Genomic DNA, 26,850 nt, shown 5'->3' with positions numbered 1-26,850 from the left:
TATTTCTAAAATTCTGCTTTCACTTTGTCATGGAATATTGAGTGTAGATTAATGAGAAAAAAAATGAATTCCAATAACTGTAGAATCAGGCTGCAGCATAACAAAATTGACAAAAGTGAAGGGGGTCTCAATGCTTTCTGAGTGCACTATATATTCTCTTCTATTAATTGATTATACTTGGAGAGTGTGTATGGAGATTCTCAGTCACCCAGGTTGTGGTTGTCCCAAAGGTGGTTTTTCAAGAGGAATTGGGCTTTCTGGTTTTTCTTTGACGACGTTTCGCTTCTCATCCAAGAAGCTTCTTCAGCTCTGAAGACAAGTCGGAGCAGTGCTTTCTGCAGAATATTTTGTGCCCTGTGTCCCTTCACTGTTGAGCACAGGTGCAAGCTGTTGGGGATGGGTCTGTGCTATCTGCATTTCGTCGGGCCCTAAAAACTCATCTCTTTCAGTTAGCCGGTCTCTCTTGATTTTATGATTTTATGGTTGGTTTTAAATTTTGATGTGGATTTTAAATCGATAAATTTTAAACTATGGGCCAAATTTAATTATTTTAAATCTATTTTTAATCGTACTTTATGTATAAATGTTTTATTTTGGCTGTTCACCGCCTTGAGTCCGAAAGGAGAAGGGCGGTATAGAAATTCGAATAATAAATAAATAAATAAATAAATCTCAAACTGAAGCATAAATGGTTCCTGTAGTCTGTAATTTTTCTGGAAATTCGTTCATACTCCCTCACCATTTGAAGGGTATGTCAGGGTTCCAAGTAACCCTCCCAGTTTCCCACAGCACTAAATGTGACAGGCCTGAAGATCCAATACAAAGATGGCTTCAGGCCTGACAAGGTATTCATCCCAACGTGCATAGCTAAATGTCTATGGAGATTCTCAGTCATCCAGGTCATGGTTCTCCCAAAGGTGCTTTTTCAAGAGGCAAGTGGACTTTCTGGCTTTTCTTTGAAGATGTTTCACTTCTCATCCAAGAATCTTCCTCAGCTAAAGAAGCTTCTTGGATGAGAAGTGAAACGTCTTCAAAGAAAAGCCAGAAAGCCCACTTTCTTCTTGAAAAAGCACCTTTGGGATATACTTGGAGAGAAACGTCTTTGAAAAGACTAATACAGTTAGGATGAAATGGCAAGAGACACTTTAGCTATTTGTTGGTGGAGAGCGATCATGATTTTTCTTGAAGCAGAAAGTTAAAAATTAGTAGAGTCAAAGATATCTGGCTTAAAATGGCAATAGACATGCCCAAAGCTTCCTAAATTATTTCTCAAAAGCTAGAGTTATTGCATCAAAACCAGCATTTGTCATTTCCCTTCATAGAAGCTCCTGCATTAATAAAACTTCAACAGCCAGTTGTCTTTCCATGACCTTGCTTTATTATTGTTGGTGGCATTGCAAACTTTGTGTCCTATTTTATAAATAGGCATTTTTTAATTTATTTTAAGATTACTTACTTTAATTGTGTTGCCACCAGAGCTTTATTCTCACTCTGAAATCCTATAGGACCACACAGTTTCTTCCAGAATCAAGGAAACAATCTGTTCTTGGCAAAAAAAAAAAAAAAAAAAAATTGTCAAGGTGCCGTATCTTTAATGTAACAGTTGGATAAGGCCATTCTTACAAGATTATTTAGAGGAGATCAGGTCCTTCAATTTTGTCTACTTTAGAGGTTAATTATTAGGCTTTTTAAGTGTGCTAGTTATAAATAGATCAGATCTTTCAGATGGTTTCTTTTTGATATATTTGCCTTGGTTCTGACTTGGTCACTTTGATTTTTTGGGGGGGATGTGACATTCAAACATATTATTCCAGCAGTTTTCTCACAACTAATACCAGTGCTTAAATTCTAACTAAAGGCAGTTTAATCACTTGATCCTGTTCAGATACTTTGAAAGACACATTATGGTGTGAAGTTAACAACCCAGTTGTTACGTGGTCGACCTTCAAAGGATGTCTCACCATATTTCAAGTAATGGTGTACATACTATGGTTCAACTTGATCTGTGGTCATTTTAGAGACACCAATAATTAAAAGTCAACAAAGGCAAATTAGCACATATGTATTAAAAATGTTTAGGTCCAGGTAGACTAGATTGAGCCATAGCAGAGCACTTCAGGAATATGTTGACTTCAATATTTTCAAAAGTTAGGTGACAGTTTCCTAACCATGCCATCTGCCATAACATAAATAGTTATTCTAAGTTCCATGTGTAAATGCAGCCCATTAGAAAAGGCTGCAGAGGTTTCTTCAACATGGGAAAAACCTGTGGAATCCCTTTAGGATTTACAAAGAAAATTAATGGACAATCTCTTCTTCCATATCTATGCTTTAAAATTAGGCTAATGAAATGGTACCCATGTCTTCCTTTTTCTTCTGTTCAACCTTGTCCAATCCTCAGAGACCAGACAAGTCCCTGAAATTTTCTGTTCATCAATAAATGGACTCTCTTTCCAAGCAGCCCCCAGCCTCCATTTTGTCTCCAGTGCCTTTCTCCCAGTTTGGAACCGAACCAGATGGATATTTCTTCCCACATGATAAAACAATTTGCATTAGACAGTTTTAAACACAAATTGCTATGAACATGTGCAATCCTGTGTCTTTGGGCTAATTATGTAGCTGAAATGAGGAATTCCCTGATCTGTGATCTCAGTCAGATTATGTTCAGCATATCCCTGCTGGGGCCGAAGGAGCAATTTTTGAGTAAACGTGTTTGGACGGGGCTGCAGGCCCAAATTTCAACCTACAATTTGGGAAAACAGTAATGAGTTCAGTTCAGTTCAGTTTCTTATTAGAGTCACTGATCAGCAGGACAATTACTGTACAATATAACAAATAACAAACAGAACACTTCACACAACTAGAGAGAGAACAACAATGCTAAAAATAGATACCAAGTCAATGGACATTCATAATGTATGATGCCGTGCCATAATTCAATATTAAGGCTGCCAGCTAGATAATCAAAAAGATTGTCAAATGCAAGCAAATTCTACAAGTCAGAAAAAAACCATAATGGATAACGAATTCATCTGATCATGCAAGAAAAGATTTAATAAGGGGTCTTGTCCCTAGAAAGAGGTTGTCAGTCACAATGGGTGATTTTGATAAGTTTGCTGTGTAAATAAAAATATAAATTCCTACATAAGTGGATGACAGGACCAGTCACTCACTTTCATTCCAACCTACCACACAGGGGTTTTGTTGTGGGGAAAATAGTGTTGCCTTGAAATTCAGGTACCCCAAGTTTGGTATGGAGCTGAGTAGGACCTCTAATGTGTCTTCTTAGGAACATACATAACTGCCTATGCCAGCGCATTTTATACAGCTTAAGCCTCTGGATTCTTAGCATTCTATAAACCCACAGTTAGTTTATAGTTCAGTGTGTTGTGCAAATCCTCGATTTGTTTACAGTAATTCAGTAAATCATGGGTTAGCATGCAGTAAAATTATAGCCTTGCTCCTGCTAAGTAATTTTGCTGGTAGAAAATGTTTCCTGTGTGCAGTTATCTGAGTAATTGTTTGCTAACCCACCATTCAACATGCAAACAATCAATTGTATAATATACTAAGCAAGGGCCTGTGAAAAATGTTACAAGTTTAGGTCATAGATAATATTGGAAGGGAACAAGGACAGTTAATTTGCAATTAAACCAGAATGCTTATTGATCTTTTTAAGCTATAGTATAAGCCTCTAAGACATACATAATGTAATATAGCTGCTTTGCTTAAAGGTGTCAAATGTACATAATCATCCTTTTGTAATTTCATTAAGAATGGCCAATTCAAAGCTACCATGAAGCGGGTTGAATTCAGGATGGCTTTTGTTCACAACCAGGAATTTAGCAAACTTTGAACAGCGGGGGAGGCAATTCAGTCTTTCATCTTTTTGGCATGGGAGTGGAGGGGGGGTGAGAAATGTCACAAGAAGCAATTTGGTGACATAGTTGTTAGATCGGGCGATGGAAGAGACAGGACTCAGTGCTAACAGTAACAACAGCTCTTTATTAGTAGATCAGTACAACCTAGCAGCTGGCTTGTCTGGGCATGCCCTTTTATAGGGAGCTGTCAGATGGGTTGGCCAATGAGGTTTGAATATTTTCACGCCAGATTGGCAGACCTGAGTGAAGCCTATGCTCACTCAATTTCAATATGTAACACCAGTGATAAAATCATAGTGATGTTTTCTGTTATGTATTGTATATAGTGTATAGTTGTCAGTTGAAGTTCTCATTCTGGTCCTCTGTTGGAGTGGGAAAATGCTCTCTCCTAATTGGTTGTTTGGCTGATCAATTACATATAAAAGGAGCTGTGTCAGCCAAGGAGACAGTTTTGCCTCACAGGCAGTATTGAATAAAGAACTGTTAGAAATCACTCCGGCCTCGCCTACATTCTTCGCCCAGAACTTAACATTTTCCATCCCATTCTTTATTTGGGAGTTTCCAGGTGTGAGTAGGAATCAAAATATTCTCATTTTATTATTATTCTTGTTAAAAATTTACATGAAATGCTAGATTGTGTTGCCAAATTTTAGGTTAAGGGGATTTTTAAGGGTAGACATGAGACTCTTGTGTTTCCTAGAGGACCAAATGTAAAACATCATAAACAGATTGGTTTTTGGCCTCTAGAAGAACAATAGTTCTAAGTTAGAAGTCAGACTAGGGAACTTTGGTGGTCTCTGAGCTTGGCTGCTTTCTTGCAGACATTTCATTTCCCAAACAAGGTAAGATCGTCAGCGCTAGTGCTGATGAAAACAATCAAGCTCGGAGAGCACCAAGGACCCCTCATGTCAACTCTGACGTACAAATATTCTCTCCTTTAGAAGTCAAATTCCAATTAAATATTAGGAAATCTGAACGTCGTCAAACAGCAGGTGTGACAATGAGCTATATCCTTCATTGAAAGTCTTCAAGCAAAATATGGGCAGCAAATGGTTTATTCTTAATCTTTGCACTAAAGAGGGGGTGAAACTTGATGCCTAAATAAACCATTTCACTTTTACAACTCTGGAATCCCGTGAAGTCTTAATAGGTAGACCTCGACTTACAATATTTCATTGAGTGACCTTTCAAAGTTAGAACATCACAGAAAAAAGTGACTTATGACCATTTTTCACACTTACAACCATCGCAGCATCCTCATGGTCATGGGGGTCAATATTCAGACTGTTGGCAACCAACTCATAGTTATGACAGTTGCAATGTCCCAGGATCATATGATCCCCTTCTGTGACCTTCTGACAAGCAAAGTCAATGCGGAAGCCAGACTCACTTAACAACCAAGTTACTAATTTAACAACTGCAGTTGATTCACTTTAACAGCTGTGGCAAGAAAGGTCGTAAAATGGGACAAAACTCACTTAACAAATATCTCATTTAGCAACATAAATTTTGGGCTCAATTGTGGTCATAAGTTGAGACTACCTCTATATGTTTTACAGTCCAGGTAAGCATCCTCCTTGTTGGTTGCTTAAGTGGTTTTGTTCTCCTATAGACATTTGTGAAATCAAACTAGTGTTTTCAGGGGATAAAAAACCCTTCACATACAGTTTGTGAATGAACAGGCACTGGATTCTCCCCAAACTTCAAAAGATTTATCTTCATTTGAAAGAAAACCTTGGTTTATTAGGAACAACAGAAAGCAGCACTATAAATAAATGACTGAAATTAGACTGGAATTGTTATAAACTGGAATTAATGCAGTATGAAATCACTTATTAATCTTTGATTTATCCAATATTCTTTAGATAATTAAAAGCCTGTTTAAGAATGCCTTAACTGCTAAAGTTCAGCATTATATAGAAATAAAGCAGAAAGCTTCTCTGGAATGCTGTGGCATTTGCTGTACCCAACTAAGTTTACTTGTGCCTATTTTTCTATTCTTTGCATATTTACTTAAACAAATCTCATAGGAAAAAGGCTGTTTCACTGTAAGCAAATAAACTGGCTGAGAATAATAAACCAGGAAACATATTATACTGCAAGGCTGAACACATCTATGGAGATCTGTGAGACTTTACTTAAGCACATAACTTTGCCATTGCTCAGGCCATCTAGGAATTTTAATGAATTGTAGAATCTAGGAAACATCAGATTGGAGAAGAATGGTGTTTCAGCAAATTCAACCCTAAGTATAAATACATTCCATTAAACACAAGGGTGACTGAATTCTGAATAGCTATGTTCAGTATCACACGATTGATATGTGAACCTCATCAAGTATGTCCTTCAGCAGTGAAATCCAGCTGGATCTATCCAGCTCGCATGATCCGGTAGGGCCAGCAGCGGGAGACTCCACCCATCCGCCTGGATGCCATCATGTTCCGTTTTTGACCATCTGCGCATGCGCAGAAGAGGCGCGCATGCTCTCACATTTCCGATCCGCTACCTCCGGTAGCGAAGGTAAATGCATTTTACCCCGATGTCCTTGCTTAGAAGCAGAGGTAAAATGCACTTACCTTTGCTACCTGATTGGAAATGTGAGTGCGTGCACTCGCTACGCTCGCGTGCACCTTTTCTGCGCATGCGCAGAGCCTTCTGTGCATGTGCAGAGGGTCAAAAACAGGATGTGATGACATCCAGGCAGATGGGTGGAGCCTCCTGCCGCCGGCCCTACTGGAGCGTGCAAGCTGGATAGATTTGGCTTAGAAGCACATCTAAGTTTGTGTTTTGGTTGTAGCTTGGCTCGACATACACTGAGGTGTTTTGATGACAAGAGCATAAGTAGTTATCACAACAAATCAGCATCTGGACAGGCAAACTAAATACATCTTTTTATCAATATCCAAACTTTACCATTCTGAAAGCTTTGGCTGCAAATTCTTTAGGATTCCATCAGCCCCAAATCACCCCAACGTTCCAGGTTTTAGAGACACTAGCCACATCTAGATGGTCACATCTAAATGCATGGGGTGAATCATGGATTTAACAACTATCTGCCCATAGGCTTCCTTTTTATCAGTCTCTTCATATTTATTTCTCTCTTACATAGCAACAAGAAGCAATCTTGATTCAATCTGAATGGTAAATTCCAAATTTGAAGAAAGTAATAGTAAGTTTACAGGATTGGATGGATATCTTTATTGTCTTCTTTTAAGGCAACACTAGCTGGGAGGAGAAAAAGACAGGACAAGTGTTTAAATTGTTCAATAAGGAGGCAGGTTGTGCTGAACCAATGTAGGAAGTATCCTATCTAAATGTTAAAATTAAAATTATCAAAAAAAGTTTAAGAAGAAAGATCTTGCTTTTCTGTTTGCCTTTCTGGGATGCCAGGCTTAACTTGTCACTGAATGTCAATGGACTGAAAAGTGTTCATTGAGTTATCCTTGTAGGCTAGCATGTTTTGCTGCCTCTCATCATTAGATTTTCTGGGATACCAAAAGCTTGGCATAGCTAGTTAGTAGATTGGGCCCTTCTTGAGAAGGATCTCCTCATTATTGGCTTGGGTGGATTGCCAAGCTGGACATGGAATATGGAAAATATGTCAACTCTTCTAGGCAGGAATTGGAAGGATGTTCCCTGATAGTCCTTATATCAAGCCTGAATTTGATTGGGATGTGAGATTTTTTGTATTCTTGTGTAGTCTGACATATTGGGGTGAAAAGCTCAGGAACTTCAGTGCTGGCTTTTCACCAGTTAGAGCCAAGATGGTGTATCTAAATAAATTTGTTCTTTGAGAAAACAGAATGCCTCAGAGTTCAATTTGTGATGGATGCATTACCTAGAATCTGACACCTTATGTCCAATGCATCTTTGGATTTTCTGAGGAATTAGCAGGTGATTGCAAACTTGGATTCTCCTGGAAATGATTTCTTTATCATCACTACCCGAATTGGATTTTTTTTAGCTTGCTGACAATATCTTATTATAGTTGCAGGACAGTTAGAAGCAGGGTGGGCCTGTGAGACACAATGGTAGAAAATTAGGCAACTCACAGAAAAAAAGGCTGTAACAGAGACAGAATAGCATTCACAATAGCATAACCTGAGAACCTCTCCAGTATTGATGCCTGTAGGTAATGGCCTGACAATCATTCATTCTTTGTTGAGATATGTCAACCTGCCACTCCAATCATTCAGAAAGTCAGAGTAAGGTTAACCCCAAAACTGAGATGAGTGCTGAGATGAGCTTCCAACTGGATTGGCAGGGCCAAGACAGAATATTTCCCAACTTGTAGCAAGTGGGAAAGCAGGAAAATCACATTTTTCATTGCTTCTTCTATTGATACTATAGATTTCTTTTGGGATAGAATTGTAATTTCTCATTATAACATGACTGACAACCTAAAACCTTCTGCTTTTCTCTTCCATGGTACAGAAAATGTCTCCAGAGATAAGTATAAAATATAATTACTGTTATTTTTGAGCCAAATCAATAAAATATGTGTTTAGGGCGGTATCACTGATAAAAATGAGTATCATTTTATGTTAAACACTATTTCTTATATATCAGTCTATTCTTTTATTTCTTTGGTATTATACTGCTTAACTGTCCAACAACCACAGTTAGTGTGAAAGTGTTAACAGCAATAAGGTAATAAAAAAAACAAGCAATAAGACTCTTGTCTGGAAAAAAAATGATTTATTATTATGCATCGGAAAGACCATAATTCAGGTTTCCAGGCCAGCCTCTTAGAGGAGAATATTTCTCAAATGTAGCAATTACATTGTGAAAAGGTTTGACTTGTTATTGCAAGTCATCTGATGCAGCATCTGGAAAAACAGACCTGCATGGAAACTTTAAAATCTGAGCAGGTAGATAAGAGAAAAAAAAATACAGTCCACCTTCCATTTGTTCTCAAAGCAGAGAAATACAAATGTTACATTATCTCATAAAACCACTAAGGAGCAAAAAAGAACAGGTTAATCAGCAGATGTGGGCACAAATACGAGCAACTGTAGTGACAATGTGGAAAACCATTTTGAGGAGTTTGGTGGCATATTTCTCTTTCATATTAAGAACTGTCTAAAATTTTTGAGTCCATTCTGAACTAACCTTCCCTTGTTTACTGAACATGCTTGAGCTTTAAATCCCTTTAATGCACTGCCATGTTCATTATCTCTGGATTCAAAAGAGCCAATTGCCTAGTACCTATTCCAAGCTCTGACACTCGGAAAAACAGCAACTAAGGCAAAGTGGGAGTACCTATCCTTGAAGGTCTTGAGCTATTTCTCTTTTGTTTGACTGGCATTTCTATTTGCAGGACACGTTTATGTTCTTGGGGTGACCTGCCTTCTTCCAGGGCTTCTTTTATGTTCCAAAAAAGAAAATGGTTTCACAGAATAAGTCATACTTTATTCTGATTAAATGCATTGAATCTAGCTTTTTGGCAGGACAAGAACTGGTTTCTATTGGAATCAAAGATAGGGAAGGGAAGCTTTGAAGAGAGCTGAGGACACTTAGCTTTAATGCTGTTAGTGATTCTGATATTTGTTTGATATTTACTTTGTTGGGTTAACAAAGTTGTTTTAATAGTGAAAATACTTAGTTTGCATTAGTGTTAGGTGCTATCATCAGTTGGAAGAATAAAGTAGATTAGACAATTGAATGTAAATACACTGTTCAACAGAATGGGGCTTCAAATAATTTACTTTTCTCTTGCCTCTCTTATTTGCTTAATGCCATTGCCATTTCAGTCAAATAAGCTTTTATTCAATAAGTGGCAAGCAACTGCTGGTATAGAGAGATATGATGATGATTTATGAACTAAATTCATCCAGGGCTTGTCAATAAATAGAAGAGTAAGTAGAATCATGACTGCAAATTAGATGACAAATCCATTTGTTCAATATTTCATTCAATTGTATGGAAAGCAGGCACTAGGTTTAGAAAAGACCTATCAGTAAATATTTGGGCTTTCCTGCAGATTTCTGTAAAAAGTTACTGAATATACTTTTCAAAGGCTTTCTAACTGATTGATTTGTGTGCCATTTTATGGCTCGATGAAAGTAGTGCTACTTTCTTATGAAACAGTGGGGCTGTGCAGCACTTTAGGTTTGATCTCCAAAAGATGATCCTGAGAATAAGCACAGCTCTTGCCAGAGATGTCTGCAGACTCTGACCTGTTCTTTTCCCCCGCATTAGCTTTTATTTTGAGGTCAACAGGATCTCCAAAACCAGCTTCAATGCCCATCTCTTAGATTTGCACAATAGTTTCTAGTCTATATCCTTATCAGTAAACCACAAAAAAAAAAAAAAACCCTACTTGATTAGAGTATTACATATTCTAGGGATCAGCTTTTATATTTGCGTATATATAATAGGAATGTTTATCTATTGTTTTTATTCTGTAGGAAATATATTTTTGGGTTTTTCTCCATTACAGTTCCATAGCTCTGCAATTCAAGCCACCTGGAATGCCTTTTGAAACAATCTGAAACTCAATTTCCATCTACATCACAAACTCTGAGGCAGGTGAATGCAGAGAAAAGTAGCAAAACAAAACACTCAAAATAAAATCAGTAATCTACAGTGCAACACGTTTTCAGGAATTTCTATTCCTTTCTATTTGAAAAGATTCTGCTTGAATGTGGCTATAGTGTTTTCCATTCTATGCATGCAGCTTTTCAGCAAATAGAGAATACATTTTCTGCATGTGTTCTTTTTAAATAAAAATCTTTAAATTATCTTTGCCTGAAAATTTCAGATGATAAGATGTTATACAATTAAGATTAGGTTTAAAATAAAATCTCTAGAGGACACAGGGATATATTGATCTAGTTGGGGTCATTTTGAAATTCCATTATTATAAAACAAATTTATAATACATATTCCCAGGTTAGCTACATCTTACTCTGAAGATTTCTTAGGGAGTGACCCCCAAATATGCATATTTAAGTTAAAGGTCCCATGCATAGCCCTACTGCATTGTTTTATCTATATCTCTTTTCTATTCAAACTTTGCATTCAAGGCAGCTTCCATTTTCAAGCAATTAAAAATACAAAAGATAAAGCAAACAAGTGCAAATAATACAATTTAACTCTGGAGTAAAAGAAAATTTTAATGACTTTTCTAATAGCAAAAAAGTGGTGACAAATTCCAAAGAGAAGCTGTGTGTGAGATAAAAAGCAATTTCAGAAAGATTTTCTCTCTTCAGATCTTTATGGCTAGACAGATTCATGATAGGGAAGATGCTAACAGGCTAGTTAGCTAAATGTTGCCCCTCTTTAATCTGTAAAACTTCTCAGTACAGAATTTCTGTTGCTAAGCAAGGTGGAAGCTGCACCTGATATTACAATCTTTTTTTTTGTCATGGTTGATAAGCAAATTGCTGCAGTTGTTAAGCGAATCATGAGATCGTTAAGAGAATCCAGCTTTTTCCATTGTCTGTTTGTTGCAAGCTGGCTGGAAAAGTTGCAAATGATGATCTGCTACAACTGTTATAAGGACTAGTTGTAAGTCATTTTCTTCAGTGTTGTTGTAACTTCAAATAATTGCTAAATGGATAGTTCTAAGCAAAGACTACCTGTACAGGTGGCCCTTGGGACTTACATCTCTTTATGCATAACTGTCTGTTATCCAGCTGGAAGCTAGGCAGGTGACTGGACACATGCCTGTTTCTTTGGAATACACTGTTCCTCCTCTGCGGATCAGGAGAGGACTGGAAATCACCCACATGTGTTCCAATGTGCTCAATGTGAGAAGATAGCAGGACAGCAGTTTTCTGTGGATTTGAGTGTTGGGATGTAAGAAGTTAGCACCCACCCCTCTCCTAGAAAATGAAATATTTTAGAAAATATTAAAAGGGCAGAATATTTCCCCCTAAAAGGGAGGCAGAAACTCATCCCCCCCACTTTTGTCAATGGGCCATTAAGGCCTGAGCCAGCTCATCTGCAACACAAAAGACATAATAGGACCCATCTAGCAACAGAAACTCACCACATGGCACCTGGGAAGATTATATCAGCCAGCAAGGCTCAAGTAAGCCTGGGAGACAAAGTTAGCTAAGACTCCCACTCCCTGGGAGTCTACCACCAATCAGAGTGCATTTCTTATACATGGGGAGGAACAGGCTCAGGCTCAACCCATCCAAGACTGAGTGGCTGTGGTTTCCGACGTCCCGATATAGTCAGCTGGTGCCATCGCTGACTATTGGGGGCGAATCATTGGCCCCCACGGAAAGGGCTCGCAACTTGGGCGCCCTCCTGGATTCATGGCTGTCTTTAGAAGAGCACTTGACGGCCGTGACCGGGAGGATTTTTCATCAGGTCAGCCTGATCCGCCAGTTGCGTCCTTTTCTAGATCGGAACTCCCTACACACAGTCACTCATGCCCTCGTCACCTCTCGTCTGGACTATTGTAATGCTCTATACATGGGGCTGCCCTTGAGGTGCACTTGGAGGCTCCAACTGGCGCAGAGTGCAGCCGCGTGGGTGTTTATGGGAGCAACGTGGAGCTCCCATGTAACACCTCTCCTGCGCGAGCTGCACTGGCTCCCGGTGGTCTTCCGAGTGCGCTTCAAGGTTCTGGTTATCACCTTTAAAGCGCTCCATGGCTTAGGACCTGGTTATTTACGGGACCGCCTGCTACCACCAATCGCCTCCCACCGGCCAGTACGCTCCCATAAAGAGGGGCTCCTCCAGGTGCCGTTGGCCAAACAATGTTGACTAGCGGCCCCTAGGGGGAGAGCCTTCTCTGTGGGGGCACCTACGATCTGGAACGAGCTCCCCCCGGAGATATGGAGGATCCCGGATCTGCGCACCTTCCGTTGCGCGCTTAAAACGTTTTTATTTCATCAAGCTGGCCTGGCTTAAATCTTCTCCCCTTTTAAATATAAATTTTAAATACAAATTTTAATCTGTTTAAATTATAGGGTATTTTAAATTCAGCCAAATTATTTAATTCGTTTTTAATCTATTTTAAATTTTTGTATCTCTGTGTTTTATCTTCTGGCTGTTCACCGCCCTGAGTCCTTCGGGAGAAGGGCGGTATAGAAATTTAATAAAATAAATAAAATAAATAAATACAGGAACAGGAAACTCTAAGGTGGGGCCCAACAGAGGGCATAAAACCAAGCACTCTCAGCATCTCAGCCCTTTTTTCTGCTCAGGAAGAGCTCAGGAAGCCATGTGATCCTGTTCATCACTAAACCTTTTTTCCAAGCAACTTCCATGAATCCAGTGTCTTTTTCCCCACTTGGAACTGAACCGAGAAGGATATTTCTTCCAACAGAGAAATGATGGGATTAGCCATCTTGTTCACCACCACAGCGCAGCCTTTTAAAGGACACTCCGTTTACTTTTTAATCACTTTCAGAAATTGCCCATTAATTGTTCTAAAGTTATTAGAGACCTTCAGGAGGATAGGTTTGAAAAGTCTTCCTCAGGTGAGTTTAACTTCAGCTCTGAACAAAAGAAAAATAATTAAAAACTTAAGAATTTAAAGAATTTGGAAAAAAAAGTAAATAAGATATTGATCTAAGAAAGTTATAAACAGATTAAGAGTCCAGATAAATTTGGAATAATGATTTTTTACTGTACGATTTTGGAGATAACATAAAAATGAACAACTTTTTATGGGAAACATGGTTATTTTGGTTATTCTGGAAACTGTAAGTTCATAACAAAAGATGCCAAAAGATGCATGCCAAAACAACTAGGCACAAAGATAGTTTCTTTCCCCATGCCATCACTCTGTTGAGCACCTAATTCCCACAGTACTGTCTTATGCCTAAAGACATTTACCCATGTAGTAGGGTTGTATTGTTATTATCTTTGTCGTCTTCTCATCTTTTTCACCTTCTCATCTTTCCTACTACCTTCTCCTATTGGTATCTTATGATTTATCGCTTGTTGTTTGTATCTTATGTCTATGATTGTATCTTATGATTTATGATCCATGACTTATCACTTTGTTATTTGTATGTACAGTGAGAGCTTCTGCACTGGAGACAAATTCCTTGTGCTTCCAATCACACTTGGCCAATAAGGAATTCTATTCTATTTTATTTGGAAACTGGCCATTAGAGAGGACTAAAGACTTTAAGCAGAAAAAAAAACCCAAATCTGATGTCAATTAATATTGTCATTAGTATCTGGTATCAACAGTCAGCTGGATAGATACTGTAAATTGGCACTGTTTTTGTTGTTGTTGTTGTTTTCTTATGTTTTTCTTATTACTATTAATCATTTGAAGTTGTGTTTCCCAAGATGGGTGGCGATATAATCCTTTTAAATAGAAAAATGAATAAATTCATGACTGATTATTTCTGCCTTCAGTCTGCCTAAAGGTTCCTGCCTGCCTGCCTGGCTCTGACTATCTGTGTATCTTCCCCCACCCCACCCCATACACACATACAGCTAGCAAAAATAAAGCTTGATGCTTATTTATTAAACATCAGCAAAGTACTTGAAACTTAATTGACAAAAACAGAGCAGAAGGCATGCAAAAGCCAGGAAAGACTAAGATAAAAACAACAGGCTAAAATGCATATGATCAATATCTGTGTCTCTCATCTCTCTCTTTCTCTCTCATCTCTCATCTGTCTATCTATCTATCTATCTATCTATCTATCTATCTATCTATCTATCTATCTATCATCTATCATGATCTGTCAAAAGTTCACAGAACTTTCCAGAGTCATTGGAAACAATCCTGTAAGTTATTACCAGTGGTGGGATTCAGCCAGTTCACACCACTTCGGGAGAACCGGTTGTTAACTGTCTGAGCAGTTTGGCAAACTGGTTATTGGAAGAAATCATTAGGGCAGAGAACCGGTTGTTAAATTACTTGAATCCCACCACTGGTTATTACCATAGACAATCCCACAGGAATGGACTATAGTTTTTTCAATTTCAACTCATTTACGTGCAACATTAACAAATTTGATGCAATTTGATGTAAATGTGCAATATATCTCCTGACGTCTGGATAATATCATCTTCAAATGGAAATATACATATATAAAATGATCGCTCGGTCTGAAAACATTTCTTGGGCTTCTGTGGTTTTTTCCCCCCTATTTTCTGGTTTCACATTGCCACCCAGTGGCCCAAATATAATGAGCAGAAGGTAATTTTAGTCATCCCTTCAGAAGACATTTTACCTTCCATAAGAAACCTGTTATAGAAGGTGGCACTCCTTCTGCCCCCTTCTTAACTCTGACCAGACTTCCTGAATTAATCTAGATTTTAGAAGGTCTGAAGGGCAACTGTTCATGTTTTTTTTTTTTGTAAAAACAAGCAAAGGCATATTGCAGAGGTCCCCAGTTTTTTTAAGTTGCAAATTTTGAGAGCATGTTAAGGGTATACTCTCAAAATGCTTGCCCCCGAACATGACATACATACATACATACATACATACATACATACATACATACATATTTCATTGGATCACATGCAGTATGAGAAAATTGAAAACACAAGGATTGGGTGACGTAAGAAAAATATTGCAAGATTTGAGCAGTTTAGACAAGAGCGAAAGGCTCTTCGGTAGAGCAAAATGTTCTTAATCCTTGGCAGTATTTTACAACTCTACAATGTTTCTGTTTTTGTTACTGTGAAGAACTTAATGTGAATGTGAGGTGAAGAAAAATGACTAGGAGTTCAGGATTTCTTGCAGATTGCTCCAGGCTTTCAGGAGTCATTAAGAGTCTATTAAGTTTAATAAATTATTACATTTTGCAAAGGGAGTTGATTTCATAAAAGTCTTTTGTCAGCCGAAAGAGGCCTACCTATTCTTCCAAATTTTCTCCTGCCTAATTCATCCCTGTTCTAATGATGTTGTCCCTGATCTCAAAAAATTAATCCAAGATATACCTATTTAATCTTTGGATGGAAGACCAGGAAATATTAAAACTGTATAAAGCAGGAAGTGGAAAAGACAAGCCATTCCAGAAAAAGGCAATGGCTAATCACTTCTGTATTGTTATGGAGAAGGCTACCAAAATGTGTTTGTGAAACAATGCTGTTTCAAAATTGTTGGGGGGAATGGATATCTGCATCTATTTAATAAAAAAGAGTGAGCAATGCAGCAATCACACCAACATTTCTTGAAATAATCTTCTTTACTTCCTGTCTTTTGTGATGTAAACTGTTTTGTGATGCAAACTGTTCTTTGTGTGTGTGTGAGAGAGAAAAAAATAATAGAAAACACCCCCAATTACAAACAGAAAATATATTCTTAAATGGAGGATGGGTGAACTTTGCTCCAGAATGTATAGAGTTCCTGTCACTTAAGAAAAACCTTTTGCAATACAGAATTACTGTTACACAATCATGACGTCCTGTTGAAAAATGACAGGAGGGAAGGCCATTTTCAACAGTATGTAGCAATAAAGTAGAAAGCTCTTGGATCTGGGTCCTTTTCTGTTTCCTTTGGATAAATCTACTTCCTTAGTCTTGGAGAGAGGCTTTTTAAAAGCAAGGATGTTTTTTTCTCTCTCTTCTTTGACCTAACCCACCCCAGCAAACAGCAATGGAGAAAGACCTGCTTATTGGGTAAGTTGTTTTTAAAGTAGTTTTGTTTGATTGAGTAACTCAGGTATATCAGCATGATTTCTATCAACCTCTGCCTCTATCTTTGTCTCTTAGTAAGTAGTAGCTTAAGTAAGTAGTAAGCAGTAGATATAGAATGAGATGAAACAGAGACTTGAAATAATATACATTAGGAATAATAGATTTGGAAAGTTTTAAGTGGAAACTACATAGTAAAATTTTATATTTTTTTCTCCTGATGTCAGGAATTAATGCTAGTTACCAGCTGGGTGTGCTTTTGTTCTTAATAGAACAATGCAGCTATGTTTACTGTTTCAATGTCATTTTTTCACCATATGAGCCTCAAAAGTATCTTCATGAAATAATTTTGTACTGTACATTAAACAATTGTTGGTTTCTTTTACTATGGAAAAACCCCATGTTTCCTTATTTGTGTACTTTAACCATTGTTAAAGTAAAGGGACCTCCCAAAGGCATAATCAGTCTAGTCATCTCTCAGCTTTAGAGAAGATCAAGTTGCTACTTTTGATCATGATTGTTTTTTAAAAAAACTTCTTGTTTTTCAAGAAAAATATTCCTTGGCATTTTTTCTTTTTCTTCTTCCAGAGACAAAAACTTTGTCAGCTATGGAAGTGACAGTCTCCTCTCCCCAAAATCTGCACAAGGTATGGAAACACAATAGCAGCTAGCTTCAAACCCGGGTGGGGGGGGGAGGGTTCACAATGGGATTAAAATATTAAACTCCTTGACTGTTTTCAAGTCAAGGAAGCTAGAGGGCCAGAATACTTAGATTGCTGGCTGCTTGATTGGTTCTATCCAGTTCAGGTAGAGGAGGAAGCAGGTAAGTGAGAAGACAGTGATGGTTAAGTATGAAGACAGTGATTTCAGTAAGAAAGATCCATTATTGCAGATACCTTGGAGATATGCCAAAGATGGTAAGAACATACAGGAAGAGAAATTCTTTTAGACACAATTTGGTCTCTAATTGTTAAGGGTTATATACCGTATTTTTTGGAATATAAGACGCACTCCCCACCCCAAAAGTGGGTGGAAATGTCTGTGCATCTTATACTCTGAATATTGTAGCGGGGGGAGTGGGGGGAAGGAAAGGGGTTGGTGCAGCACCGATCAGCTGTTCTAGAATGGGCGGCGGCTACAAACAGGTGGTGGCAGTGAATGGGCCGCAGTGGTGAATGGGCTGCGGTGAACAGGCCAGATGAATACTGGATGGATGCTGGGAGGCAGAGGCAGATTTTTTTCCCCTTGATTTCCTCCCCTAAAGCTAGGTGCATTTTATAATCCGAAAAATACGGTAGTTAAACTAGCATCCTGAACTGGATTCAGAATCAAAAAAGATAATAATAAGATAGTGTAATATAATATCACCCAGTTTCTGCCAGTCCTCTTGAAGTTTGTACTGATTGAAGATTCTTAATTATCTCCAAGGACAGCCCACATGTAATGTATTTCAATCCTTTATACAAGAAGTTACCAGGGCATGGATACTGCCAGGCCCTATCAATGTAGGGCTGTACCTGGTGTATCAAATTAAGCTAGTAAAAGGTACTTCATATAACAGGAGACTCTTGTGTCTCCAGTGTCAAAAATGGATCTAGAAACATCTTGATCTTATAGGGGACTACAATCCCATCCAGATCAGGTTAAACACTGCTTAGTTGACAGGTAAACTATTCATAACAACACTTCTGTATTGTCTGGACTGTCTCAGTCTTGCCTGGACTGAGCTTCAATTTGGCCCTCCACTTCCATAGCCAGATCCTGATTCAGCAATGTATTACCTGGGTATAATGAAAAGCAAATATAGTATTCCAGGGGTGTCAAACTCAAGGCCCGCGAGCCGGATCCAGCCCATGGGGTGCTTAGATCTGGCCCATGGAGCCAGCCTGGAAACAGCAAAGGACCAGCCCATGGTGCTTCTGCCAGCTTGGGAGGGCCCGAGCTCCATTTTCGCTGGCAAAAGGCTATCAAAACAAACTAAAAATAAAATAAAAGGAGAAATGTTTCCCCTTTTGCATTTGAGCATGCAAGAAGGGACAGGAAAGAGAAAGGGAAAGAGGAAAGAGGAAAGACAAAGAAAAAAAAAAGGAAAGATGGGAATAGAGCAAGGAAGGAAAAATAAGGAAATAGGGGAAGGAAGAAGAAAGGAGAATGAAGAGGGAAGAAAAAAGAAAACGAAGGAAGGAAGGAAGGAAGGAAGGAAGGAAGGAAGGAAGGAAGGAAGGAAGGAAGGAAGGAGATAATGAGAGTGAGGGAGGGTCTCAGGGAAGTCCTGCCTTAGCACCTGGCCAGCACAGGTGCGCCCAACATGAGTGACATCGTGAGGTGGGGTGGCCATGCCCACCATAGCCACACCCACCCCAATCAAGCCCACCCCCAGCTCTCCAAGGTCAAACACAACCCTGATGCGGCCCTCAATGAAATCAAGTTTGACACCCCTGTGCTAAGATTTTGTTCTAGCATTCTGAACTATCACACTCAGTAGTTTCAAGAAAACAAAGAACATAGAGTTGGAAGGGACCTTGGAGGTCTTCCAGTCCAACCTCCTGCTCGAGCAAGAGTCCTTATAGCATTTCAGACAAATGGCTGTGCAGTCTCTTTTTGAAAGCCTCCAGTGAGCACCCACAATTGTCAAAGGCAAGCTATTTTATTGGTCAATTGCTTTTACTATTAGGAAATTTCTTCTTAGTTCTAGGTTGTTTGTCTCCTTGATTAGTTTCCATCCATTGTTTCTTGCCCTACCCTCAGGTGCTTTGGAGAATAGTTTGATCCCCTCATCTTTGTAGGGGCTCCTCAAATATTGGAACACTGCTATCATGTCTCCTCTAGATCTTCTTTTCATTAGACTAGACATACCCAATTCCTGTAACCGTTCTTCTTATGTTTTAGCCTCCAGCTCCCTAATCATTCTTATTGCTCTTCTCTGCATTCTTTCCAGAGTCTCAGAGAAGCCTCTTCCCTGAGATTTTGAATAATGGTGATAATAAAAGGAAACTTTGCAAATCCATACAGAATAACATTCAAGTGAGAATATCCCAGCATCACGTTCTGAAGATGGCCACCTAGGTGTGAGAAGAATCACAAACTGGTTGTTTTGCTTGCACATAATTTGGATAACGTCTCCAGAAGATACTATTATTGATAATTTTGAAAACTGCTCAGAGATTCAGGAGAATCAATAAGTTTATAGTCCCCTACTTCTCTCCTGGCAACGTCATCCAACAGAGTGACCAAAACAATGTCAGTGCAAACACCAGTCCTAGAACCTAAATGAAATGCATGATTTTTTTTTTCTCAGAAAAGGACTCATTAGAGCACAGGTGTCACATTTGTAGCGTCATGTTGCCGTTACGTGATGTTTCATGATGTTTTCCCCCTTTGCAGAGCTGGGATGGGTGGCCTGTGCATGATGCATCCGGCCCATTGGTTGTCAGTTTGACACCCCTGTTAGAGCATCCTTTAATAAATATGGAATTATTCAGTGTGGGGCAAATATATAGTTTCCTGGATCCAACTGAACACCATTTTTGGCAATGGTGGAAATAACTGAACACCTTATTCAATGAACAGGCTTAAACCTAAGTATTAAGTTACCATCTTATTTGATATCTTTGTACCCAATCCAATACCCAATAGGCCCCATGTCACTGCAAAACTAGTCTCCAGAGCCTCCTGACCAGTGGTGGGATTCAGCCGGTTCAGGCCAGTTCGTGTGAACCAGTTGTTAAATTGCTGGCTGGCCCATCTCCTCCCTGCCCCCCTCTCCTCCCTGCCCCTTCCTGGAGTCCCCCTGCACCCAATTTTTGCTTCCAGGAGGCTGCAGGGAGGCCCTACTTGGCCCAAAACAGGGCACAGGGGAGCGGTGCCCCCCCCCCCACGGCCCATTTTGGTCCCAGGGGGGTGCAGGAAGCCAAATACTGCCTATCAAACCCTCTGGCCATGCCCACTGAGCGGTCATTAGGGCAGAGAACCGGTTGTTAAATTATTTGAATCCCACCACTGCTCCTGACATAATGCTATTTAATGTCAGTGGCCAAAAAAAGAAGCATTTTTCCCATTCCCTTTAGAAACAGAAATAAAAGAGGGAAAACTGTGAGGCTCTTTTTAAGATCAACAACCATAAAGAATAACAACAAGGAGTCATATCTTAACCCATGACTAGGGCCAGCACATACTTTCATGGCAGATTTATTGTGAGATTTATTAGCCAAAGTAATAACAAAGTCATCTTCCCTTGCACTCATTTTATAATTGTTCTCTATCCCGTACAGTGAAGGCTATGGTAAAATAATGAATGTGGGAAATAGAAGTCTTGATATTGTATTAAACAAATATGGAATAATCCAGTACAGAAATTAATGGCAAAGTTCCGTGTTCACCTGTAACTTTTAGAACTAATTACAGATATTCTTTGCAGCTCTCTAATATCTTATTAGTTTATATTTAAGTAAATATATACTAGCCTTTTTGAAAGTCAGATTAAATGTATTGCTATCAAATATGCTCTATGGTAGATTTATTTTTTTTTTAAAAAAAAATCCCATTTCTGAAAGATTTTGTCCCTGTAATGGTATTGATCTAGAAACAAGGGATCATATTTTATTGTATTGTGAATTTTATAAATCTTCGGCAGGATGTTATTGGGCCTACAGTATTTTAAAATTAAATCCAGAAGAGATGCAACAGCCAGATTTTTAACAATGGTTAGAAGAGCAAGGACTTTTGTAGCACATCAATAATTTGAGATTTTGAGTGCTTTATGTAACATTTTTTCAAATATATGATATAGAAATATGTTATTTCTAAACTGTTTTATTGAATGCTAAATTTTAGATTATATTTTTAGTTAGGTACTTGGGTCTTTTTTGATCATAAATAAATAATCTTTGAACCATACCATCTGAAGACGATACTTATATCAACAGATACATTGTGGTAACTGATTAGTTAAGTAGTCCTAAATCATAGGAATTGCATTTTGAGAAAATTGCTACTTAATTGATCCTTCCTTAATTGATTAAGGAAAAGTATCATTGGAACTAATGTGTGTGAATAATTTTGCTACTCATCTAGTCCTAATTGATAAGCCACCACAGTAATAATTTATTTCTAACTGTTTGCTCTAACCCTAAGGATAATATCATGACATTAATTTTATTGTCGGAGATCAATGGAGAGAGATATTTTATGTCCCTCTGTGTCTTTGATTTGTCTCCAAAGATGCTATTTGGGGAGATAATTTTCCACCCACAATTGTGAGTGCTTGAAATATGCTGCTATTATCCTAATATAGCAGGTCCTGCTACTATTATCCTAATATAGCAGGCTCCAGAATTCAGATTTATCTTCTTTTCAAGCAAGAGATAACCTTACTGTTTTATTTGGCTTGTTTGAAGTTGCTTAGACTTGTGTAGCAATTTAGAAGATTCCCTTTTTCCCCACCAACATGAATGATCAAACTAATTTAATTGCTAGGCATCTTTTTCTTTATATAACTATTAAAAAGTGAAATAAGCTGCAATTTCCTGAAGTGTTGATACACAACAGTTAGTTCAAAACTAAAAGTGAGAGATTTCAAACATCTCTCCTATTGTAAATTGAGTATAGTATATTCTTATAACAGAAAAAACTTGTAATATCTGTTGTCTGCTTCAACTGAACTAGATTAAATTGCATGTGTGAAACTCCCACAGAATCTAAAAACTGTCTATGGGGAAGCTGGAATATTTTTCTTACATTTTTACAATAAGAAAAGATTATAAAGAGAAGACAGTAATGCTGGTTCCTGCCAATATAAACAAATGAATATACCACATAGCAAAACACATATAAAGGAAGACTTATATCTTATGTATGGAAAAACATGTGTATAGGAAAGACAAAATGTCCATTGTTTTAGCTCTACATGAAGAGGCATCTGTTTCAGTATAAATAAGGAAGTTTCCTGTAACTCTAAGATAAGGAAACTTCTATTTTAGCAGACTATGAAAAGAAGGAAGGATTGCACAGGAGGAAGAATTTATGATGATAGAGCAGTTGCAACTTTTGATTGAATAAACATATTTCTTTGGACTCTCTGCTGATCGCATGGTGATTTTTATTAAATTCTCGGCTTGGAAATGAATAGAGAAAAAAGGTATGATCCTTCTGATAATATGATGAAATATTTTAAAGATATCTCTGTACAAGAGCCTCAGTATTATGTCAAGTCTCACAGAACAACATTCTTGCTTTGTTGCACAATACACTACAAACAGTTGCAGGTTTCTGCCTCTTGCTCAGACGTATCCTCTACTACAACTACAATGTGCAACTTCACATATATAATTGACTGCCCTTCAGAAAGTTTCTCCAATACAGTCCTCTTTTGCAAATGTTGCAACTTTCAATGTCGAGAAAAGGTGGTGGCGTTAGGTTTACATATTTGCTCTTCCCTTGGCCTTTCAAAACACTTTGATTGTAGCAACAGCAAATTTACTCATGTTATTTGAGAGTCCTTTACATGCAGAGTATATGTGGAATATTCCATAGACCATAGAGGGTGCTTAGAATACAGCAGGCATGCTAGGTATGTGAGAAGAGAGCTTAAATTCAAACTTCTTTTGCTTATGAATTGCTTAGAGCTAAATTCAGGAGTGGCTTTTAGTGGTCAGAATGTTGCTAGGTTGGTCATACGAAAAGCAAAGTCAGACAGCAGATAAAGATTGAAAGTTCCTCTGGGAATTAAAGTAAGAAAGTAGAAGAACTACTACTATTATTTACGTCATGATTCTACTTATAACAATGACCACCATAAAATCCAAAACAGGGTGTCGCGTATTTGATGTGATGGGATATCTCGTTCATGAGATGGCCTAAAATGAGGTGAAATGAAATGAGTTGTTTTCCATAGCTTAATTGGAAGATTAGTTACGTGAGTAGTATCATAGTTTACAGAATGGCATGGCTATTTTTCTTTTGCACTTCTGGAAGCTTGGAAAGATTTGTATGAAATAAGACATAGATGGTATATATCGACTTATTTTTTTCATCTGTTATTCAGAAATTTTTGATGTCTTGAATTGGTGCTGGAGCTGGTAAAACTCGGAATACTAGGTTATGCTTTAATTCAGTTAATATGGAGGAGATTCCTGTTGGAAAGAGAAAGGATTCTGAATTTGGGACTGAAGATGTTTTAGGTAAGGACCAGACTGCAGCCCTACATAGTCCAGGTTATATTGGTATATTTGCTGTGTCCATTCTTGAAAGAAATAGCCTTGACTATGGGCAACACAAAGAAATAGTTGACTATGGCAATACCTGTTATATATCTGCTGAATAATCACAATACTCTCTGTTTGGGGCTACCTTAAAAGTACTTTTGGAAATTTCAACCGTTCAGAATGTTGTAGCAGAATTTTAGTATATGCTTGGTTATGGGATCATAACCATCTGGCTGAAATATTTCACTGATTGTCACTTTATTTCCTAGAACATTCTATGTATCAGAGCTCTATATTGCTTGTGTCCAGTATATATAATTAGTTGTTTCATTCCATCCTTGCTCATCAAGAATAAGTGGGAAGGTTTTTATTTGTGTTTCTTTCTATAACAACTTTCTCTGTTGTAGAGACATCTAGTCATTCATCTCTTTTTGAAGGAGCTTCTGCACCTCCTTATGAACTGATGAACAATGGATCTATAGATAAAAAACAAGATTCAGGAAAAAATGGTAAGTAATTTTTTTAAAACGCACTTGACTCACCCGTTAAATCAACTCTACTACTGTATTATCTTTTCTTTTTATTCTTTTCTTCTTCCTTTTTCAACAACAACAACAATAATAATAATAATTGATGCATATGAAGACCAACACCAGCTAAAGAATTGGCAGTTGTGATTTCACATAATTGTGAACAAATAACAACAACAATATCTAGTATGGGAAGATGGCCCTCTTTTCCTCTTTTATGTTCAAACATTTGAGGAACATTTCTAGGACTTTGATTTAAATTAAAACCTGAAATATATAAAAGAATTGCATTTTTAGATATTTTGCTTTACAATTCTTAAACAATATTGACAATCAATATGTAATTTATTTATTTTTTATTTGATTTATATGCCGCCCTTCTCCGGAGACTCAGGGCGGCTTACAATGCGTTAAGCAATAGCCTTCATTCTTTTGTATATTTTATACAAAGTCAGCTTATTGCCCCCACAAACTGGGTCCTCATTTCACCTACCTTAGAAAGGATGGAAGGCTGAGTCAACCTTGAGCCTTGGAGAGATTCGAACCAGCAGAAATTGCAGGCAGCTGTGTTAATAACAGGGTGCACTAAACCCCTGTACTATCAAGGCTCTTTTTAATTTTCAGAATAATTTCTTTTTTTCAATGGAAAAGGTTTTTTTAAAGTTTTTGGAGTATGCAAATGTTCTTATTTAACAAAAACAGTTTCACAGTCTGTAGAAATTGTTTTTATATTTTAAAATTCTATACTAATTAGGTTCTTGTACATCCTACATGTCAAGATTTCCTTCAGTCATTGCCTTTTCATTGATCAGCTAGTCATTTTACCATAAAATAATAAGACTGGGCATATGTTACTAGAAGAATCACTAATTCCTATCATATATCTCCTAGTATGCTTGTCCTAATTCCATAATCATACCTGTTTGTAGTTCACATACATAAAATTTTTGTTGACATACTTTCCCCTGGCCCATTTGCCAGCTTTCCAAACAGATAACTGCAATCAGAACAACACACAATCTTAACATGGTTTTCAATACAGTAGATAAATCAATAGAGAAATGGATTTATGACTTCCTGTCATCCTCACTGGATAAACCAGACCAGGAAATCAACTGGAGGGAATCAAAGGAAATCAAAGAGGGCCTCCTCAGGGTGCCATCAGCCAAACAATGTAGGCTGGTGACCCCCAGGGGGAGAGCCTTCTCTGTGGGGGCACCTACCCTCTGGAATCAGCTGCCCCCAGAGATAAGGAGAATCCAAGACCTCAGTGCCTTCCCCTGTGCCCTTAAAACCCACTTTTTCCAGCAAGCCGGGCTGGCTTAGGAATAAATTTTTTTTAAATTTTTAAATGTTTAATTGGTTTGTGGTTTTTTAAATTTTGGGCCAAATTTATATAGATTTTAATTGTTTTTAATATTTGTATTTCATGTTTTTAATTCTGGCTGTGCACCGCCCTGAGTCCTCAGGGAGAAGGGCGGTATATAAATTGAAAAATAAAAATAAATAAATAAATAACTCCTAAAAGACTCATACAACTTTTATTGAAATTCTCTATAACAAAAGAACCTTGCAAATCCAATTGTACTTGTACCTTCCCCTACACATAGCTGTGAATTAGGGTGGCTTCTGCCTGAGCAACCAGTATCTTCTGGACTTAAAATATGTTTCAACCCTATTTTGTCTGATATGCAGAGATCTTCCATATCTGTCTCATGGTTAGCTTCCTGGCTGCCTACAATTCTAGAATTGTTAGTCATCATACTGCTCCAGTATATCTGGAGGACAAATACACATGAACTATATTTGCAAAATTCAATTCATGAACATTATGCAGTGCCTTAAACCACTTATATTATCTTGGAATGGATGTAAAAGAAAAGTAGAAAATTTCCTGTGTTGTTTATTATTATTTTACCTCTTGCATTGCAGGAAACAATTCTGTGTCTGATTTATTAGATCAACAGCCACCTCGACATCTAAGTGATTCAAAGTATGATATTATTTGACTACCATAACTTTATTCCGCCATTTTACTCAAATAGACAGGATGACTAACCTTAGTAGTATTGATAAAAACACTGGATAAAATCTTGCATGTATTCCTTACACATGTCTCCCCTTCACATGCATGGGCCCAAGAAACCTACTGTTCCGACAGGCGGGGCTGTCTAACTGAATGATTTTAAATTGGGTTTTAATTTTGGGTTTTAAAATTTGGCCAAAACTATTTAATGATTTTAATTAATTTTAACTATGATATTGTATATTTATATTTTAATTCTGGCTGTATACCGCCCCGAGTCCTTTGGGAGAAGGGCGGTATATAAACAAAATTATTATTATTATTTATTATTATTAAACAAGAAACAATGTTTATTCCAATTCCTCAGACCTCATTATTTCTAAGTGCATCGTATGCAATTTTTTTCCTTCATTGTTTTTTTCTTTCATTGTTTACCTGCAGTAAATTTGTAGGTATATATGTGTGTGTCTAGAACACCAAATAGTTCAATGACTCTTCAGCCTTGTTTAACTGTTATCTACCCTTGTTCGGTGATTACATACTTTTCTTTCAAGGCCTAAAATTAATTGAATCAATTATAACCCCATTTCCTTCATTTCTCTTAGTAGTGCTGGAGGAGATGCTTCATACAGAGTACCCAA

General features: G+C 37.7%; 1 protein-coding gene across 1 annotated transcript in view; it reads left to right on the top strand.

Moving 5' to 3' along the window:
• Nucleotides 1-16,413: 16,413 nt before the first annotated feature.
• LOC139309495 (protein SSUH2 homolog) overlaps nt 16,414-26,850 on the top strand; it is a 32,889-nt gene continuing 22,452 nt past the window's right edge. Inside the window, exons 1-5 of the mRNA XM_070933581.1 lie at nt 16,414-16,436; nt 17,040-17,098; nt 19,141-19,146; nt 24,061-24,162; nt 26,116-26,176. Of these exons, the coding sequence (XP_070789682.1) occupies nt 16,414-16,436; nt 17,040-17,098; nt 19,141-19,146; nt 24,061-24,162; nt 26,116-26,176 (251 nt within the window). The remainder of the gene's footprint in view (nt 16,437-17,039; nt 17,099-19,140; nt 19,147-24,060; nt 24,163-26,115; nt 26,177-26,850) is intronic.

This window comes from Pituophis catenifer, unplaced genomic scaffold (genome assembly GCF_029215685.1).
Source record: "Pituophis catenifer annectens isolate HBS135680 unplaced genomic scaffold, rPitCat1.0.hap2 SCAF_2, whole genome shotgun sequence".
Lineage (NCBI taxonomy): Eukaryota > Metazoa > Chordata > Lepidosauria > Squamata > Colubridae > Pituophis > Pituophis catenifer.
The sequence above is the reverse complement of the archived record's forward strand: the minus strand, read 5'-3'. Positions and strand labels throughout refer to the sequence as shown.